Source organism: Thermomyces lanuginosus, assembly GCF_041956635.1.
Source record: "Thermomyces lanuginosus strain ATCC 200065 unplaced genomic scaffold VTN49scaffold_22, whole genome shotgun sequence".
NCBI classification, from domain to species: Eukaryota; Fungi; Ascomycota; class Eurotiomycetes; order Eurotiales; family Trichocomaceae; genus Thermomyces; species Thermomyces lanuginosus.
The window spans coordinates 2,048,209-2,068,544 of NW_027192356.1; the positions used below are offsets into that span (position 1 = coordinate 2,048,209).

At 52.4% G+C, this 20,336-nt stretch overlaps 6 protein-coding genes across 6 annotated transcripts; 4 read left to right on the plus strand and 2 right to left on the minus strand.

The window, feature by feature from the left end:
• Positions 1-1,754: 1,754 nt before the first annotated feature.
• On the plus strand, positions 1,755-3,617 carry VTN49DRAFT_1752 (uncharacterized protein; the record flags this gene model as incomplete). Its single annotated transcript, XM_069409401.1, has 6 exons — positions 1,755-1,779; positions 1,834-1,895; positions 1,948-2,133; positions 2,194-2,590; positions 2,662-2,823; positions 2,905-3,617. The coding sequence occupies 6 exons, from the start codon at positions 1,755-1,757 to the stop codon at positions 3,615-3,617; spliced, it is 1,545 nt and encodes a 514-aa protein (XP_069270791.1).
• A 258-nt stretch (positions 3,618-3,875) lies between these two features.
• On the minus strand, positions 3,876-6,887 carry VTN49DRAFT_1753 (uncharacterized protein; the record flags this gene model as incomplete). Its single annotated transcript, XM_069409402.1, has 1 exon — positions 3,876-6,887. The coding sequence occupies one exon, from the start codon at positions 6,885-6,887 to the stop codon at positions 3,876-3,878; it is 3,012 nt and encodes a 1,003-aa protein (XP_069270792.1).
• Positions 6,888-10,609: 3,722 nt separating this feature from the next.
• VTN49DRAFT_1754 (uncharacterized protein) lies at positions 10,610-11,339 on the plus strand (the record flags this gene model as incomplete). The annotated part of the gene is made up of 5 exons (XM_069409403.1): positions 10,610-10,662; positions 10,714-10,826; positions 10,886-11,049; positions 11,105-11,251; positions 11,304-11,339. 5 exons carry the CDS (start codon positions 10,610-10,612, stop codon positions 11,337-11,339), a joined length of 513 nt encoding a protein of 170 aa, XP_069270793.1.
• Positions 11,340-11,608: 269 nt separating this feature from the next.
• Positions 11,609-13,606, plus strand: VTN49DRAFT_1755 (uncharacterized protein; the record flags this gene model as incomplete). The annotated part of the gene is made up of 3 exons (XM_069409404.1): positions 11,609-11,665; positions 11,723-12,361; positions 12,416-13,606. 3 exons carry the CDS (start codon positions 11,609-11,611, stop codon positions 13,604-13,606), a joined length of 1,887 nt encoding a protein of 628 aa, XP_069270794.1.
• Positions 13,607-13,930: 324 nt separating this feature from the next.
• Positions 13,931-15,269, plus strand: VTN49DRAFT_1756 (uncharacterized protein; the record flags this gene model as incomplete). Its single annotated transcript, XM_069409405.1, has 3 exons — positions 13,931-14,015; positions 14,095-14,685; positions 14,752-15,269. The coding sequence occupies 3 exons, from the start codon at positions 13,931-13,933 to the stop codon at positions 15,267-15,269; spliced, it is 1,194 nt and encodes a 397-aa protein (XP_069270795.1).
• Positions 15,270-15,784: 515 nt separating this feature from the next.
• VTN49DRAFT_1757 (uncharacterized protein) lies at positions 15,785-20,310 on the minus strand (the record flags this gene model as incomplete). The annotated part of the gene is made up of 5 exons (XM_069409406.1): positions 15,785-15,796; positions 15,854-16,894; positions 16,951-19,927; positions 20,004-20,163; positions 20,226-20,310. The coding sequence occupies 5 exons, from the start codon at positions 20,308-20,310 to the stop codon at positions 15,785-15,787; spliced, it is 4,275 nt and encodes a 1,424-aa protein (XP_069270796.1).
• Positions 20,311-20,336: the final 26 nt, after the last annotated feature.

The following is a 20,336-nucleotide window of genomic DNA, read 5'->3' on the forward strand; positions in this document are numbered from 1 at the left end:
GAAATTCGATGCCAGCACCCAGAGCTTCGGCAATTCGAGCCTTTCGGTCGTTTACTAAAGGAGCCATGGCGGGGAACCTGTGTGGCATGTGTCGACAAATCAAGCGAATCGAGAGGCGTCAAGGGGGTTGGAACTAGACGACGGACTCCGACGGCGAGCCGCATGCGCCGCTTCTCCCGCAACATAAACCCGCCGAGGACCGAAAACAACTACGTTCGCCTACTGTATTTTCCTATTTTGGTTTGGCGTTGGCCTTTTACGTAAGCTCCTTCTGAACCCTACCCTAACTGATAGAGAAGAGAGGCATGCAGATCTGGACCTGACACGCAGACGTTATGCCTCGTCTGCGATCGGTTATCCTCACATGCTAGGAGCTGTGGATACCGGACGGAGAGAAGCTTGCGATTGGGCCTCATCTGACAAATGATTTCAATCATCAGCAGAAGGATTACCATGAAAGGTGCAGCGGCCTCCCTTTTTCATGTGCGCTCATGGGCTTCAGTTGCGATATTGCATTCCCAAGCACCCAGCCATGAACGGAATGGAGTCAGAGCCATCATGCTAGACAGTCCTGGTCACCATCCGTGCCATGTCATCAAATGTGAGCAGTAGAACCTGAAATTTTTATAGCCAGAATCTAGGATTTGCTCGGCCGTTGCGGTACCCGGCTTCAACAACATCGATCTACATGCCAGGGGTATGTGAGTTTTCGAGAACCTCATGCTTTCCGAGTTTGCATCGTTTCGACTCATATACAAGGATTTCTACTCTCGCTTTCATCTGAGAACCAATTATTCAGGATTGTCACCTCATGTTCAATAATTCTACAAAGTACATTTTAACCTTCTTGCCGGCGAGTCTGCAATGGAGCGCACGAAGATTAGTGATGATCAGCTCATCTTTGCTGGATACCGCGCAGGATGAATTCCACATTCCAGTCGGAGTACAGCCAGTCCAATCACCAGAACGAGAATGCAGTCACCTAAGAAACTACTCACTAATGTCACGAGTCATTTTTTCGGGACATGGCTATGCGCGGGGTGAGAAAACCCAAAGATGCCTTGTATGCCAGCATCGATAAAGGTTTCTGCTGTAATGATATCTTTAACATCAATATCAAAAGCTACCTCCCACTTTCCTTACAATTGAGATGAAGCCGAAACGAGAACATGGAAAAAAATAACGAGAACAGCCATGCATCTAGGAGCGTCGAGGACATTGTCCTCTACGTTCCCCTGATGCTCCTTGTTGCTGTTGTCGTTGCGCTTTTCATCTTCCGTCTGATATCCGATCGAGCCAGAGAGCATCGCCGCCAGATGTGTGTTTACAACCCAAGTCACGCTGTATTTACTCGGTCAAGCGCCCTAAGAAGCTTCTTTCACCGGCACTTGCTCCACGCACCTATATGCGGCCACAGGCACAATCTTGAATATCGACTGTTCGAACGGAAAGTCATATTGGGTACGGTGCCCTCACGAATCCAGGCCCTCTTCCTCCTCACGTACACGGCGCTCAATGTTGCGCTCTGCGTCGGTACAATGCCATTTTCGAGGAACTCACCGGACTCTGTACTGCGCAGACTCTCGTCCAATACCGGGATTCTAGCGGTGGCAAACTTGATTCCACTCGTTATCACGGCGGGGAGGAACAACCCATTGATTCCACTTTTACGGACATCGTACTACAAGTTTAACTTGGTCCATCGATGGCTGGGCAGAATTGTTGTTGCAGAGTCTTTGGCTCACACGGTAGGCATGTTGATTATTGCGTCAAAGCGTCGTATGTTACTCGGAGCTGGATTAGTTCAACGTACTATTGCTTATATGGATACAGACGGTTGGAACCGTGTACCATACGTGCTGGCCACGGTAGACGTTTTCATCTTTGGCGTCATGGTACGGCCTGCGTAATTCTATTTCGAGAGGCATGCGCTGATTTTGCCTCAAGGCGATGATTCCATTTCTTGTCATTTTATTGCAGTCGTTTGCTCCCCTTCGACACGCCTTTTACGAGTCTTTTCTTCACTTTCACATCGCCCTTACAGTTGTCTCGTTTGTCGGTCTCTGGTATCATCTGCATAAATTTGTCCACCGATGGGTTTTTCTGGCGGCTTGTTTCCTGTGGGTGCTGGAGGTAAGCAGCGCCCGACACGCGATGTGGACAGTGAGATGGTAGTGCTAATAATTCCTCCAGCGCCTATACCGTATTTGCATCATCATCTGGCGAAACAGTGGCTGGGAGATGACAAAAGCCACCATCCGGATCCTCCCAGGAGAAGTTGCGCGGGTGGACGTGTCCATAGCCCGGCCCTGGAAATTCAAGGCGGGCCAGTACATGTACCTGTATATCCCAGCTATAGGGTGGTGGATGTCCCATCCATTTTCAGTGGCGTGGACATCAACCGAGACTTCTACACCGTTATCGAGCGGCTGGTGGGAGAAAATGAAACCATGCCGGATATCAAAGACCACAACGACGATGTCGCTCCTCATCCAGAGACGCCGTGGGCTCACGGACAAGATGATCAGAGCTGTCCTCGCTGCACCGGGAGGGCAGTTGCAAGTTCGGGCGCTGGTAGAGGGACCATTTGGTGCGCCCATCACATCTTTCCCGCGCGAACAATAGTAGGACGTCTTGCTGATCCTCGCGTGTAAACAATAGGAGGAATCCATTCCCTCAACTCGTACGGAACTGTCCTACTGATTGCGGGAGGTATCGGCATCACACATCCCATGTCGATTCTCCAAGGCCTCATTGACGGCTTCTCGAGCTGCTCCGTAGCCACGCGAAGAATCGCCCTAGTCTGGGTTATTCACAGCATCGGTAAGCATGAATCCTACGCAGCGCCGGGAAAACAGACCAAAGAATAATGCTGACAACGCTTGTTCCCTTACCATCCTTGAGACCATCTTCACTGGATACGGCCATGGATGACTTATTTGCTCACTCACCCTGTACTCAACCAAAGCTCGCCCGCCTCCGCACGCAGTCGGTCCTTCTCCGAATCCTCATCATTCCCTTTCTGCCTTGGAGAACAGTATCTTCTCCCCTCTCTCTCGCTCTCTATCCACATCCACCTCACAACATACTACAGCGACTTCGAAAGTATGCGTAATTTCCTCGAAAGCGACATCAATGACAGCAACATCAACCTTCTCAGCAACACCAGCAGTAGGCCGAGTACCAGCAGAAACGTCGGCACTGACAATATCAACTTGACAGCTGTCAACGAGGTTGAGGCCAACGCTTTATACAAGGAGGCCTTCTTCCCGCGCACTTCTTCGCCCTCCCCATCCTCGATAACGTCATCTTTTTCGAGCTTTTTCACTCTTAGGGAGCAACAACAACAACAACAGCAGCAGCAGCAGGAAAAATCTCAGGCCCAACCTAACGATATTGGTGACTGGACAAAGATCGCTGGCGCCGTACCGGTGAGCGTCAATCTTGGGAAACCCCGGTTCACTTTGGTCCTGGAACGGGAGATGATGCAACAGATTGGTGCAATGGCGGTGAGTGTCTGCGGGCCGGGAGGCATGGGTGACGATGTCCGGGCTGCGGTAAGAAAGGTGCAGGGCAGAAAGGTGGTAGATTTGTACGAGGAGTCATTTTCTTGGTAGGGAAGAGTTGGGCCTTTTGACGGCAATAGTCTCATTAGGGACGATCGATAGGTTCGATCAATGCCATTATGAATTTAAAGTCTCTCAAAAGCATTCTGTTCCTGACGATATTCCACGTACTGACAATCTCCGAAACATCAACCTTGGACATTACCCCATGACCAAGAGGTGATACCATTATTTCCTCGAAACAACGCCATAACCCAAAGGCAACCATCTCTATAATACAAGGCCGAGAGGAGAAATAATTTGAAAACTTTATCGTGAGCTCTCCAAACTTGTTCGTTCTTGTCTCTCGAGCCAATCCTTTTCATCTTGGCCGGTGAGACCGTCGCTCAAGTCTTGTGAAGAATTCCGTTGTGCGCGTTTCTTCCGCTCCATTTTCATAATCTTCCGCAAACTCGACTCGATTTTCTGCAGGTGCTGCTCTGCCGCCGCTGCGTCATGAGCGCCCTTGGAATGGTTGGCCATGTCATCCGCATTTTTACACATTGAATCGCAGGCTGCTTCGACGGCGTCAGCCATCTTGGGCGTGAATCCATATATTGCCGGATTGTACGCGTGGCGAGCCCAGTAGACTAGTTCATTGGCGACGCGTCGGTATTGCGGAGTGGGTTCTGCGGCCTCAGAGCGAGCGCGGTGGCGTGACTTTCTTTGGTTGGGTGTACACGTTGAAGCATCGACATCGGGCCGGTTCGTTGTGTTTTTGTCACCGGATCCAGCGTCGGAAGAACCGGACGATGCCGAAGTGCATGACGGTGTGGATAAGAGGTCATTGTAGGAAGTGACAATGTGAAGGAGATGATATACCGCTGCGAATCCCACGAGGGTAAGTTCGAGAGGGTCGAGAGGCAGTTGGTTAAACCAATTGATGGCTTTGCGAACGGTAAAATGTTCAGGTATTGATGGATCATCCATGGCGCGAGCCCTGATGATGGCTGCAATCATCGCGCAGCGGACCGCAATGGTGATTTCCTCGCGTACAGCCACCGGAAGCGATGAATCGAGGAAGTTAGACGCCTGGTAGGAGCTCTGCTTGTCCTCTTTCGGTGGAAGTGCAGCAAGAACTGCGTTGATATTCTGCACTCGATCCTCCTCGAATAGCACCGCCTTCATGACCAGAGCGCGTGTGTATGCCGCCGAGGGCCGTGGAGCCACCGCGATCGCCTGGTCAAACTGAGCCTTGAGGGTATCTCGCGACGCCGCGCCTGGCCCTGCTTTGAAAGACTGAAGCAGTGCTTTTTGTAGGAGATGACTGGACCACCAGGCCGCCACCGTATCCAGCGAAGTCTGCACACCGGGGTCGTCAACCACGACGTCTAGCAACGCTTCGTCATCCTCAACCTCATCTTGGGTCGGCCGGTTCCATGTGAGGTTTGTGGCTCGCTGGACGATCGCATCCGAGAAAACATCGTTGCAGTCATATTCGACCAATGCAGCCAGATGACTCGGCAACGCATCCTCATGGTCTTTGGGCAACGATCTGTTTAACTCCCTGGCTGTGTTCCATTGATATGTCGCAAGGTACTTGGCAATGTCGTTGGAGATTTTGGTGACAAAGGAGTCTGCTTCACCGACCCGCCAAAGCAAAATGCGACAGTGTAAAGCTTTCAACATGGTCCTTGCCGGTTTTCGTGGGAGCGTGCCAGCGGCGAAAATGGTCAACACCAGGCGCGATTTGCTGATCTCAGCGTCTCCGCCAGCAAGCTGAGCATCGATGGCAATGTCCCATGTTTTCACCCGCCCTTTTTCATCATCCTCGGTAATGCCAGTGACCCATGAATAAAGACTCCAACCTAGCAGGCAGCCAAGAGTGTACTCAACCCAACGACTGGTGACAGCAAACCACTCAGAGAAGAAGTGATGTTGTGGTACGCCAACTCGCTGCATACTTGTCAACCAAGCTTGCCTTCTGAGTTCGGCGGGAGTCAAGCGGCCGGAGGCCACCTTCGGAGGGTCGCGGTCCAACTTCGGTCGCGAGTAGAAGAGATAGAGGAAGGCGATGAAGGCACAAATGAAAGAAAGGACAAGTATCACTAATGCGTGAGAAAGCACAGCGGTAAACCACGGCCGCCACGCTCCGCCCACGTACGGGTTCCAGAGTAAAGGAGAGGCTCTGAAGCGACGTATAGAAGGCAGCAGCACATCATTCAACATGCTTATTGGCATTGCCATCAGGCCTTTTTCATCTGGGTCAGCCTCCTTATTCGTGCTGATATTCTGGAGGACCATCAAGCCCGCAATGGTCCCAAGAAGAAACTTGCTTCCTCGAGTCATGCCACGAGGAGTGTTTTCATCTTTGATGTACGACTCTGCGAAGGCGCCTTTCGCTGCAGAGGCACGCATTTTCTTGATGTAGTCCGGCACCGGAACCTTGCCCTCTATTGAACCGCTCGATTCGGATGATCTCGTGGTCACTGGTGAATCCTCCGGGTGCGAGAATATGCTCGGAGAATATCCAGTGCTTGAGTCGATTGTTCCTGTATAACTGTCTGGAGATGACGCAGATGCAACGGACCCTGTAACTGTCCGATCTATGACTCTGTCCAGTTCTCGCAGCTTCGCTCTCAACGCCTGGTTTTCCTCTTCGAGCCGGCGGTTTCGGATCTCCAAATGACGGATATACTCGGTCGCTTTGGAAAGGATGGATGCTTTGTTGAGCTTATTGGCAACCGACGACTGCGCGCCATCTTGGCCCGGAGACCCTTCAGTCTGCCTCGCCAAGGCGCGAAGACTAGGAACGCTGTCTCTGAGCTCGGCAATTTTTTCGTTCAAATTGGCTCGATAGCGTTTTTCTATGACATTGTGCGATCGCCTCTTCGATGAATTATTCTTCGACTCTGGCGGAGAGTCATCGTCCGCGCCCGCAGAGCCATCGTCGTCACTTGGTTCCTTCCTCTTCCGACCTGACTGGCTATGCCGGACTGGGAAACTAAAGGGAGGCAGTTTCGACATGTTTCGGTTAGGGCTCATAGTGGGCGATTGCCCATCGGGCTGAAGCATGGAGGGATCGACACTAGGGGAAATCGCAGGGGTATCATCGTGCGGTGAAAGCTTGAGAGACAAGTCGTCGGTCTTCAGAGCAGAGCCAGGGGCAAATGGCGAATCTGTTTGGTCGGACCCAGCGATATGGTCATCCCAATCCCATCGCATCCACTGAGACCAGTCATGCTGCTCGGTTACCAATTCTTCCCCGGTACTGGCTTCCCTGGATCCTGTCTTCGGGGACGGCGGACCTAGCCCGCCATCGGAAACGAGAGATTCTGCCATTCGATGCGGTGATGTACGATTGGGATTCTAGAAAAAGGGAAAAGAGACGTTGGGTCTGACCAATGGACGACGAGTGGCAACAGTGGAATCGTCGGCAGGCAGTCAATCGATATGCGTCTGGTTAAGGCTTATCCCGTTGCCATTGAGAGCGCTGGCGTGATTTTGGTATTCGGAGATATGCCGGTACGTCACTTGGAGGTCTTGTGAGCGAAATCAGTGCTCATCCTCAAACCTATTGCTCAGCGTGGGAGAAGTCAGCATTGTCATCTACAAATGGGTAAGTTGCATCCGCTGGGACTGATGTGGCCCGCAGCTACGGGTTCAAGAACATGCTTTTGCCTTACCAGAATTCAGCCGTTCGGTGCCAGGAACGGGGTATTTCTTGATTGCAAGGTTGAACAATTAGAGGCCATCATTCCCATGATCAATGCGGAACCACGGACGGATGCATTGACGCTAGTCGTACGATCGCGGGCTGATGCTCTTCCGACTGGTCCCTGATGTGGCTGTGCGTGGGTTATGACAATACCGCTTCCCGCGAAAAGTCAACATATTATTGGCAGTTAGTAGGTTATTGCACCGCCACACTGTAAGGCAACTGTATTACCGGAAATCTGGCGGGGATGACGTGTTGGGGCTAGTCACGTGAGCTTCAAAACCCTAGATTCTGGTTGGGTGCGTCCCCTGAAACGGTGGCCAAGTAGCAATGCGGAGATGAATGAACGAGAGACATAGGTGGTAACGTCATCACCGGAGCTCTCGGTCTTTTCGGGTTCCCGGGTTCCCGAGCCTCTGCCAATGCCGATAGTCCTGTCATCCAGGGGTACGGTAAGTATTGTTCAGAAAGCAATTGCCTTTCATGGTTTAGCGTGAGAAAAAGGTACTGCAAATCGACCCTCCAAGAATCAAGTCGCCATTGTCCTTCACATTCTTTGAAATGGCATGGAATGCTGTTGCTCTTTGGTCGATTACAAGTGCCAGCCGTCGAATTTAGACGTGTGGAGGACTTGACAGGAGAAATCCTCACTCTAGGCGCGTCTTCCAGTCATAAGGGGGGACTTGTCGGTTGCGGCAGGTGATATCCTGCTCAGTACATACAATGACTCCTCTTACTCCATATTCCCTTTATTATCAAGTAATCGCATGAATTTGTTACTGAACACTCAATGGATGAGAAATAGATTAGTGGACGGACAAGCCTATCATGCATGGAATAGGTATAGCTGATAAAATACTGAATCAAATGATTCGTACTCAGCGCGAAGTCAGCCACTTTCCTCCAGTGCAGCGAAGGCATTGCATCCGGAAGGTCGGGGACGAAGTTCGGATTGAAGAACCAGAGCTGGATGCCATCAAGGCTAACCAGGCCAAACACCTCACGGTCGCCGAAGGGTAGCAAGAGAGAATTCGGCGCATATTCTGCCTGTTTACGAAACACGTTTTTGCTCGTTTCGACCTCTCGAAAATCTAGTCGGTACGGGTGCCTGATTGAGGTGCCGTTGGCGGCATTATAGATATTGAGCTCCATACGATCGCCGTCCCATTAGTAGGATATGTAGGGTGTAAGCAGCTCCAACCGATTTCTGAACCGAGGTAGATAATGAACAGGAACAGGGTTGTCGATCCATCGGACACTTAAATTGTCGATGGTGCAATCGTACACAAGGTCCAAGTGTTGATCATCCTCTGTCTGCAACCGGGTGATTGTCTTATTGCCGAAAGTGCGACTTTTGCGAGGTTGAGGATATCTCTCAAAACTTCGACTCAACAGCGGCAGAGAAAAATTCTTCCTCTGGAGAAGCAGCCCAGTCAACATCCACTGGGTCTGTTGAACCTCCAGAGGACATTTCTTCTAGTCTATTTCGAATACTACCAGCACGTTCTCATCCGCGTCCATGTGCCATAATGGCACAGACTCAAAGCTGCGGTAACTGCCTATTTCTTGGACTTGATCCGCGCTCAGACCCCAGATATACGCGAAGATATGCCAAGGTGCCTGGAATATGTGTTCAAGAACAACCATTCTGGCCTTTTCCATTCAAACAACGTGAGTAGGGTAATAGGGGAATTCTCTCTCCCATCGCTGAAATGTGCGTACATTCCGTACCGCCAGATGTCTGCCAACGTTCCTGTCAGATGATGCAGATTAGAGGGATAAAAATGGTGATCTTCCACCTATAGCCGGAAAGGAAAACAACATATCATCGGACCAAAGCAAGTAACGAAATTCACCTCCTTGGAACCCGTCGACTCCTGAGTCGAACCAACTTGACCTGAGGCCAGTTTCCAGGTCCGATATCTCGGCTCTGTCAGATTTCAATGTGCAATGGAATAGCTGCTGCGAATGGTAAGAATAAAATTCGTCAACATAACTTTTCAGCGGTTCCGAGCAGAGAAGATAAGCCTTTTTCACCGGCCGAGCATGCTGCAAACCATGTTGCCATCGGAAATAGATCATTGCGTCGTCGACCGCCACATCCTTACCGTCCAGACCCAGGAATGCAAATGATTTCTCCAAAGGGTACTTTAAGTCTAACTCACCTCGAAATACCGTGCGCCATTGCTTCGAGACTTAGGGCAGCTCTTGTTAGGATCATGACAATCTCGAGGTGTGGTCAATATGCACCCTTTGGGTTCTGACAATGTCTGCTGGATCTAAATACTGTACGATCTGCAACAAAACCTCGAGAGGCAGAGAGCTGAGAATGCAATCAAAATATTCGGGGCGAGTCTGATGGAAACTTGTCGCTTCAGTGATGGGTTTGTTGACGGACGAATCCATCGCGGCAATCGATAGAGAGCCAATTCGATTTTCGAGGGCGAAGGGCCCAACAGGGAAGACCTCCGATCAGTAAGAGAGATTGCCAGTCTCGAAACCCTCTGCAACAGTGCCAACTGTCAACGGACGCCCAATTCAAGGTTCCACTTCTCAACTCCAGCCTGGCTCCTGTTTCCTGGCGAGGGACTGACTCTTGAGCAACTATGGAGTAGGTAGGCCGCGTACGATTCGATTTGTGGTCAAAGTCCACACTGGTACACCAAAACCTCTGGCAGTTGGTTATTCTCTTCAGAGCTCGAAAGAAATCGCGTAGCTTAATGAAAAGGTATGTGCTGAAATCAATACTATGTAGACCCTGTAGGCTACCAGCCATCTCGAGCTTAGGTAGGGCAAGTCAAATAGTCATCATCTTTATTTCGTTCCCCTTGATCGCCAATCCACTGTCAACAGTCATTACTGGCTGGCTCGAAGTTACTCAACTTGAGGATCCTGGAAAACATAATAATGCAATCTCGTAATTGTTTTCGCCTAGTGTGTGGGCTTAGGAAAAGACGCATCCATTGCTGGTAGATGATGACGAGCGAGCTAGTCATGACGCAACCACAACGGTTTGGCCGCAGTTAACGGTTAACAACCAAAGGATCAAGTGAGGAGTCAAATCCACAAGCGCGAACACCGAGTCATGAACACGCCTCGTTGGGAACATGCTGCACCATTCACTGTATCTTCGTGGAAATCCATTGTTATCGAATAAGAACCTTTTTCTCCGCCAGTAAGCTGCTGCCAGTACCTGAGGTCATTGACCAGGCAGATTGTGCCCCTCCCCCGCCTGCATGTGCTTTTTTTATGTACCTTGCGCGCCTTCATCCGCTTATCAAGAGCTCTCCTAATTCTTTCATATTACACCTTCCAAGACTTCTGAAAGATTCGCATATCCTCCAAAATGGCTGGTACTCTCAAGCCCGGTGACAGCTTCCCCAACGACGTAGTCTTCTCGTAAGTGCAGCTCCTGTTCAGTGCAAAGCTCGATGCTAAGCAGTTCTCTAGGTACATTCCCTACACTGAAGAGAAGTCCGATATCACGGCCTGCGGTGTGCCGATTCAATACAATGCTTCCAAAGAGTGGGCGGATAAGAAGGTCGTCCTGTTCTCCGTTCCAGGTACGTCGCGATCACTGCTATTCCACGGCTAATCTCTTGACAATGACATCTACGGCTAGGCGCCTTCACGCCGACCTGCTCTGAAAACCATCTCCCCGGGTATATAGCGAATCTGCCAAAGTTCAAGGAAAAGGGTGTCGACATCGTCGCCGTCCTGGCCTACAACGACCCCTTCGTGATGAGCGCTTGGAGCAAGGCCAACAAAATCAAGGATGATGCCATCGTAAGCGTCGCTGAGACTATGCAACCTTTTTGGCTCGATCCCTGACGGGTTACAGCTCTTCCTCTCCGACACCGACGCTGCCTTTTCCAAGAGCATTGGCTGGGCCGACCCCGCTTCCGGGCGAACTCGTCGCTATGCCATCGCCATCGATCACGGCAAGGTCGTCTACGCTGATATCGAAACCGAGCGCGGTGTTGTCAAGGTAGGTTGCAATAAGACTGGAGTATCGAAACTGCTGCTAATCTTTGGGACAGAAATCTGGTGCTGAAGCTGTCCTTGCAGCCCTCTGAATGCCTGAGTAGCCATTAGTACAGTGCGCGACGAATGAAAAAGGATTTCAAGTAAGATCGCCTCGTTATTGTAAGAAATGTAGCTCGGTCGTATATTCGGGTTCAGCTCGGTCTGAAAATGTTTGTTTGGAAATTTCTGCCCCAGGCATCGACTGGCCCGTGCACCATCCCGCAAGCTGGCCTCCGTCATGGTAACCCGCGACATTGTTTTGGCTCTAGACTCGTCTCCACCAGTTAATTACATGTGAAATTGGACGAGTATAGCGGAAATGGCTGACGAGGAAGAGAGAATCAAGGCCGAGAAGCTTGCAGCAGCCAAGAAGAGGGTGCGCAATCTCAGATCACTTCGTCAATGCACTACTAACAGAAGGTTGTTACCACAGGTTGCACAGCTACAAAAGCAAAAAGCAAAGAAAGCCAGCAAGAAGGCGAGTTCGAGCGAGCCGAGCAAAGATGAGTCGACATCGGCCGAGACACCGGCCAAAGAAGCGGAAGAGAAACGAGATGATCAGACAGTAGCGGCGGAGGAGCAGCCGGAGCCGTCAGAGCCGCCCAAACCAGAGGCGCCGGAGTCAGAACAGGTCGCGGAGCCCACGGCAGAGCCGATGCCAGATGCTCCGACCTCGCCTGGGTCGGAACCATCGCCGGCTGAAGCGAAGGACTTGCCGACGCGCACACATGGGCGGAAGCTGTCGCTATCCGCGCAGTCCAAGATGCGCTCGTCGTCTTTTCGAAGTTCCATGTCAGGGTTACCTAGCGGCATTTCTCCTAAATCACCTCCCTTGACTCCCTTGGTCCCGGACACTGAACAGATTCATGAGGTGTTCCGGAAACAAGCTGCACGTTTGGAGGAGCTGGAGAAGGAGAACAAGAGGCTCGAGAAGGAGCTCGAGGATGCCAATACGCGGCGACAGAAATCGGAGGAGCAATTAGAGGATCTGCGGGAGGCGAATACAGAGGTGGTCGAACTCAAAGACCGCTTGGAGAGGGCCGAGAAGCAGGTAGCTGAAATGGAACAGCTGGTAAGACGCCGACGACAAAAAGAGAATGGGTGTACGTCTAACCGCCGGATGTAGAAAGCAGAAATTGCGTCTCTTCAACGGCAAAACTCTCTCCTCCAGTCCAAATCGCAGCGCGCAGCTTCCGGAGCTTCAGATGTACCTGCCTCGGACCTGGAGCAGCAATTGGAGTCTAAATCAGAAACAATTGAGGCGATGGAGATCGAAATTTCGAATCTACGCGCGCAGCTTCAATCTCAGACAGATCAAAATAAGAGTCTTAGTATGCGTGCAGAAGGTCTGGAGGACAAGTTGGCACAGAGCCAACAAGCACTGGAAAAGACACAACGAGAGCTAGCCGATACCAAGCAGGCGCTTTCGCGTGCGACGGAGAAGGCAGTGAAAGAGGCCGTAGACAAGACATCTACAGAGACTTTAATCAAGAGTTTACGGCGGGAGATTGAAGAGCTCCGAGAAGCAAAGGCGAATGACGAGAAGAAGATCGAGAATCTGGACAAGAAACTACAAGCACTGGGGAATCTCCACAAGGAGTCAGAGGCACGACATCAAGCAAGACTAAAGGACAGCGAGAAGCTGGAAAAAGAAGTAGCCGTGCTGAAGAAGAAACTATCATCCGTGGAAAACGAGAACCTCCGGTTGCGAGAGGAACGGGATCGCCACCGCCGTGAAACGAGCGCTGGCGCGGACGATGAACTTGACGAGCTGGTCGATGAAGAACGCCAGCGGCTGGAGAAGCGGATTCGCGAGCTCGAAAGCGAAGTCTTTGACCTTCGACGGGGTGTCTGGCGTGAGCGGCGCAAAGAGCTCCAGGAAGAAGACGTCAACGCCGCCGCAGATGCATCCGGCGGAGCTGGCGGCGGTGCCTTTGACGAGGTTGACCTTGTTGGAGGGCAGCAAAGTCACGCGCGACGTCGCAGCTTGATGTCGGGTGGCCAGCAACATTCGTCGCTTACAGACGTCATCTCCAGCGGGATCGCGGCGTTCGCAGGAGGGAATATCCGGAGACCGCCGTCGCAGCCCCGTGCGCCGGCCGCGCGGGGGAGCCTGGAGCTGCTCGCGGAGGACGACTTTGACGAAGAGGCATTTGCACGGGCACAAGCAGAAGAAGAGGCGCGCAAACGAGTGGAATGGGTACGCGAGGTCAAGCGAAAGCTGCGCGACTGGAAGGGTTGGCGGTTGGATTTGGTTGACAGTCGGGCTGGGGCAGAAGGCGCAGGCGTTGGAATGGGAGAAATCTTTGATGTATGATAGCTACGGAACGTTACGTTATCCTAAATCAATTGATTTAATGACTTTCGAAATCTTGTAGCAATTCATGTCAAAATTGGGCCAGGTGTGGTTGAAACGAAGCTTAAAGACATTGATGAAAGGTGGCCTCAGCGCTCCGCCTTGGCCGTTGTTGACACCCCCTTCGAACACGAGCATGTAAATCTCGCCGAGCGCCGGCGCCCCCCTTCATTCGCCTGAAACGAAAACCCGAACGATCCTTACTGCTCAAAATCCATGCGCCATTCATGATTGCAGACTCGCAGTGACACAGCGAGGATTGGCACTCAAGCCGTTGTCGTCGCCATGAACGGATTCGCGGCGCACGGTCTAGACGAAGATGCGTTTGGGGAGAAGAGGAGCGGGGGATTGAGATCGTTTGACGCATTCCGTAAGCTCGACCGAAAATTCACCAGATTCCTATTATCTCGTCTTTTTCTTCGCCTGCTGATGGGGGTGGATTTAAACAGCCAAAACCAAACCAAGCTACACCTCCCAAACCCGACGCGGCGGACAATGGACAGTCGTACTACTCATCATCAGCACACTGCTGGCGCTCTCGGAACTCCGCACCTGGTGGCGCGGGACGGAGACCCAACACTTCAGCGTGGAGAAGGGGATATCGCGAGCGATGCAGATGAACATCGACATCGTGGTGCGGATGCCATGCGACGACCTACGCATCGACATCCAGGACGCGGCGGGCGACCACATCGTGGCGGGTATGCTGCTGACAAAGGACCCGACCAATTGGCAGGTGTGGAATGAGAAGCTCAACCGGGAGATCTCCGCGGGGGTGTTTGAGTACCAGACGCTCAACGCAGAGGATACGCAGCGGTTGATGGCTCAAGAGGAGGATGCGCATGCGCAGCATGTCATTTCACATGTCAGACATAACCCGCGGAGGAAGTTCCCCAAGAGTCCTAAGCTGCGGAGAGGTGTCCCGGCGGATTCATGTCGGATCTATGGGAGCCTCGAAGGAAATAAGATATTGGGGGATATGCACATTACAGCGAGAGGACACGGGTATCAGGAATTGGGGGAGCATCTCTCTCATGAAGGTGAAAAAAACTTCCCTTGACGAAATTGCTGAAGGGGCATTGCACCACTGACAAAAGGATATTCAGCATTCAACTTCTCGCATATGATCACCGAGCTCTCCTTCGGCCCTCACTACCCATCCCTCCTAAACCCCCTCGACAAGACCATCGCAACCACCGACTCCCACTACTACCGCTACCAATACTTCCTCAACATCGTCCCCACCATCTACTCGGAGCGCAGCGGCGCCGTCGAGCGCTACACCGCGAACCCATCCCGTATCCACCGCAAACCGCGTGACTCCATCTTCACGAACCAGTATGCCGCCACCAGCCAGTCGTCAGCCCTCCCCGAGAACGCAATGAATATTCCCGGCATCTTCTTCAAATACAACATCGAGCCCATCCTGCTGTTTGTCACGCATGAGCGGAGGAGCCTGCTGTCTTTGCTGGTGCGCGTCATCAATGTGGTCTCGGGTGTGCTCGTTGCGGGTGGTTGGCTGTTTCAGCTGAGTGATTCGGTCATGGATTTCTTTAATCGGAGAAGGAATCGGAGCATGGAGGGCGTTTTGAATGGAAGGGTAAAAGGTGATGAGGATGAATGAGTACTTTTCGGGGCTTCTTTGGATATTTATCTAGCATTCTCTTTTTTGGGGGGCCATGTATTTTTATTTCCAATATGTTGTCATTATCTGGTTTGCATCGGAGTTGGTTAAGTGTATGGAATTGATTCAGCTTTGACTGAAGTGTACATTCGATGATGACTATTCCATCAACCACCCTTCACTAGTACATTAAGACTCGCCCCAGCCAGTCACAGAAAACATTAATGGAAACATATCATTTCAGACATTCAAAGTCCGTCATAAACGTCCAACAGCAAACCAATCAACAAGCACACAGACAAGCATGCTGATTCACTCGGTACATGCTTCAACTTTGGCCCTTGGATGGAGATAAAAACCCATTGATAATGCTGATGCTCTCCAAGTGCCAACAATCCCAAACCTCTATGGGTGCAATGAGTTAATGCCAGAAAGGAACGAACCAAAGAAACAGTGAAAGAAGGAGAATATGATTACAATATTATAGCGCCGCCAAAAATAATACATGCAAATACTTATCGGGTTTTCTAAGCGCATTGTTAGTACCAATTCATTTGCTCACTTCAGGGAATGAACTATCTTACCAGGCTGGTGGCTGCCGCAGCCGTTGCAAGGTCCGGCTTGCTGGGGTTGCTTCTTACCGCCACTCGAGGTAGGGAAGAGGTGCCATACGACCCGCTCGATCCCCGCTTACTCAACTGCGAGCCGTTCACCATCGACACGGGCCTGGCACCCGACTTGGCTGGCGAGCCAGATTTCGTGGCTCCATCGTTGCGGAATGCCGGGTTTGGAGGCTCCGGCAGTGGGCGAGGACCGGTTGATCCCGATCCAGTCGTGGGGCGTCTCATCTGCCCAATGGTGTTGCTGCGGGACGACCGACTGGGAGGCTTGACACCGGTGATGAACTCGTGGCTCATCGCCTCAATCGGATTCATGCGGCGTGCCGGATCCCACCGAAGACAGCGAGAGATGAAATCCAAAAACGGTTCATTGTCGCACTTGAGAACCTGGCGCAGATCCTTCGAGTTGGGGCGACGCCGCCGGCCCTTGGAGGATACTGTCACCCGAGGCTGACCAGACTTGTCGAAGAACAGCTGCCTGCGCGTACTCTTGTCGATCAGGTACTTCTCCGGCGGGCCAAACACCTCCATGATGCAGGCCATCTGCTCCTTCTCGTTCTCGCCAGGGAACAGAGGGTACCCGGTATACAGCTCGGCGAGAATGCAGCCCAAACTCCACATATCAATCGGCATTCCGTAGTTCATGCCCAGAATTACCTCTGGCGAACGATAGAATCGGCTTTGGATGTACGTATACGCCTTTTCGTGCTCGAAACAGCTGGACCCAAAATCAATCACCCGGATTTCTGACCGCAACGGGTGCACCAGCAAAATGTTTTCCGGCTTCAGATCACAATGAATGATCTTCTTCCGATAAAGCAGGCAGAGCGTGTTCAATAGTTGTCTTGTAAAGTGCCGGATCAAAGTCAAGGAAAAGCCTCGGAAATCATGCGCTTTGATGAACTCGTACAAGTTCATCCCCAAAAGCTCCGTTGAGATGCAAAGATGGCCCCGGAAGTAGAAGCTCTGAACAAACTTGACCACGTTGTGCCGTCTGTCATGATCCTGTAACGGACGTTAGCCAATGTCAAACCAACGGAATGGCAACACCATCTGCTTACCCAATCTCTCAGCTTCTGCAAGATATTCACCTCCACCAAAGCCTGCTGATGGAACCTCTTCTTGTTCCGGATAATCTTCACCGCGACCAGACCTCCCGTCTTGTGGTCGATACACCGAACCACTTGGCCGAAGCTTCCCTTGCCCAAAACATCCAGCACTTCGTAGCGGTACGCCAAATGGTCGCCAATGACAATCTGGTAATCGCCACGCTCATCATCGTAGCCAAAATTCGTCGACTGGAGTTTGAGATCACCGACACGCTTCTTCGCTTTCTGGGTGCCGCAGAAGTAGATGTCCTTAAAGTCGATAATCTCTCCCCGTTCAAAAATGTTCAGATTCGCCATCTTCAGCGCCTGCGCCGGACCTACGCGCTCCTTCGGGCTCGTTCGGCGCCGGAGATCATCAAGTGCCTTTGCAGCGGATTCAAAGTCCCGACGCTTAGCTCCGAGGCGCCGCATTTCCTCATCAGCAGCAGCCTCAAGAGGATCCACTGGTGATTCCGGAGACTGGGACGGCCTCGAGTCCACACTTGCCTTGGCATTGCTGATGATCTTGTGGACAGGAGCCAAAATCGAAGAGCCAGAACGCGTGTTGGAGGAACCGTCAGTCTCGCTCACGTCGCTCGGCTCAGAGAGAAGATCCGAGGATCGAGCACCTTGTTTCCCCGAGTCAATTGTATTGGTGAGGCTAGAGATAGAAGCCTGGCGGCGTGAGCCCGTACGAGAAGATTTCAATGTCGGGCTAGTGCGGGGGGCTAGCGACGAGAGTCCATTCCACGTTGCCGATGGGGGCAAACGTGGCGGTGGCATACCGTCGAACTTAGCCGCCAGCGAGGTCGAATCAGAGGACAGTTGGGGTTTGGACATGCTATGCCGAAGTACACCGGATCTCTGTGACGACGCACTCTGGTCGATATCCAGACTCGGAGATAGTAGACCCGTAGAATCGTGCCTCGAAAAGAACGTGGAAGACTGCGTCTGAGGTCGAGGACCAATGAGCTTGCTGAAGTGAGGGGAACTCTGCACAGTATCCCTGTTGCCTTTATCGGCTGCGGAGCTGTGGTCGGCCCCGGATTTGGACAGCGACGAGGAGATATACGGCGACGTGAGGCGACGAGAGTCCAGCGGCAAAATTGAACTCGAGCTGCTCGGTGCTCGGTGGCTGGAAGACTCAGCATTCATGAGAACATGAGAAGTCGTGCTACGAGGAATAAGCGGCCGCTCGGACTCCGGCTCTTCTGCATTGAAGAAGAACGAGGCCTTGGATGCGGTCATTGGCGTAACGGGAGTCTTCGGAGGGTTCATTCGCGACGGAGTAGAGTCACCTGCGTCCTCTGCCGTCGATGAGTCCTTCAGCGAATCAATCTTCGATGTAATCGGCGTGCTGAGTGGCAGCAGGTTCAGGGGAGGCAGTCTCAATGGTTGAAGACTCTTTCGATTCAGGCCAATGGCCTGTTTCCCTTTGACATCGGGCGTCTTCGATCCCACAAATCGTGGCGCGGAAGGCGTTGGATCGTCATTTGCAGCATTTGACGGTACCGGCAGATTCACCTCGGAACCTCGTCGCGACTCAGCCTGCTGATTCGAATTCGAATCCGAGGCAATGCTGAGTTTCTCTGATGCAAAGCTGGCTTTCCGTGCAGAAGGCGATGTAGCACCAACGTCCATTCGTGGGGATTCGAAGGCCTTTGGAATTGCCGGGACCGGAGGAACTTCCTCCTCTGCTGGACGATTGAATGCCTCCAACCTCGGCTTCGGAGTGGGGAGTCGAGAAGTCGAGAATGTCTGTGACAGCCTCGGCTGCAAAGAGCCGCTCGAGTTGCGCATCGAATTGTAGCTCGTGCTGGATGAGATTGAGATGCCCGAACTGATCGACTTGCGGTTCGGATCTGGAGTGGTTCGCGATGACGAAGGCGTCACGCTCTTCCGAGGAATCATCGACGGTGATTGTGCGGATGATCGCGGTCGCAGAGAAGTATCCGAGGAGTGCGCCGAGGCATTGCTGGGCATCGGAGGCGCTTGAGACATCATGGACATCCGCTTCATGCGTCGAGCATCCGTCGGACTGATGGTTCGCGCGCCGAGACCAGTGGCATGGGGCACTATGGACATACGCTTTGCAGTAGATGAGGGTGTGGTCGCAGTGCCAGTGGTACTCTTGCCGGGGGTTCGCGGCCGATTAGCTGGGGACCGTGCATTGTTGGCCTCTCCGGGTGTCAGCAGGGATCCTTGCTGTTGCTGGGTTTCTCGAGACAGGGGCTGCAGGGATTTTGCCTTCATCGAGCGGGTGGCCAGATTCGTAGACGTGGGCTGTGTATTCTGCGTGCGTAGCCGTAAATGCGAAGTATTGTCGACGCTGGGCTTCCGCGTAGAGATACTCGGTCGTCGCTTCGTTGTCGTTTCGCTCCGGGTTTCCGTAGGCAAGATACCGGGTCCGATGGACTTGCGAGGCGGGCGGCTGGTCGTCGTGGTAGAATTGGAGGTTGCAGAGTTGGTCGACGGAAGCGGCGCATGGCTCAGACGGCGCGCGCGAGTAGCCGGGGCGGAAGGAGGGGCCATCGATGCGTCCGTCGATACACTCTCCGTGGAAGTACCAGGGAGATCGCTTTGGCGTCGAATCGAATTCGACCTCGTAGATCGTGTTGCGGACGCCTTGGCCCAGGGATTGTTAGATTTTAGGGTGATTTGCGTCGCCTTGCCGTCATTACTACCGGTTGCCCCTTGACCCGGTAATGGGAAACTGTTCAGATTCGGCTCGTCCATGATGCTGTTGTGAAAATCATCGAAAGTGATGGGTGTCAGAAACTCGGATCGCTCTGGTGATGACTGCTTGTTCTCGTACTTGATCGAGTCGCTGGCGTTAGCGGTTCCAAAACTCAAGTGAGAGTTGGTGCTGCTAATGGATGGTTGTCGGGACGATGAATTGTTCGTCGTATCAATCGATGAGCTTCCAGAGTGCATCGATCCAGTTTTCGAACTATCACAAGGGAACAGTCGGATTAGTCGGTTTGGCCCAGGCCCCCTGCTACGAAACATCCATGGAAGCTACTCACACTCCTGAGATGGATGTCTTCTGTTCGCGAATCGACGGTCTTCGCCGTCCCGCCATGCTTAATCTTGCATCTGTTGAGCCTCGCGAGATCGAGGGAGCCCTCGAGGCTCGGTTCGCCTGCGGCGCCGCCTTCTGTAGCCGTTTCCGTGTCGTGCCATCCGCTGCAAAGAAACCGGGTTAGCAACTTGTCGCTCAAACGCAAGGTCTCTCGGAAAATTCTTACTGCCAGAAGAGAGGTCGTCATTGCGAGATGAATTGGAGGTTCGCGAGGACACCATTCTCGAATGTGTTGCGGACTGCGTTGTCATTTCCACCGACAAGTCTTCCGGACTCC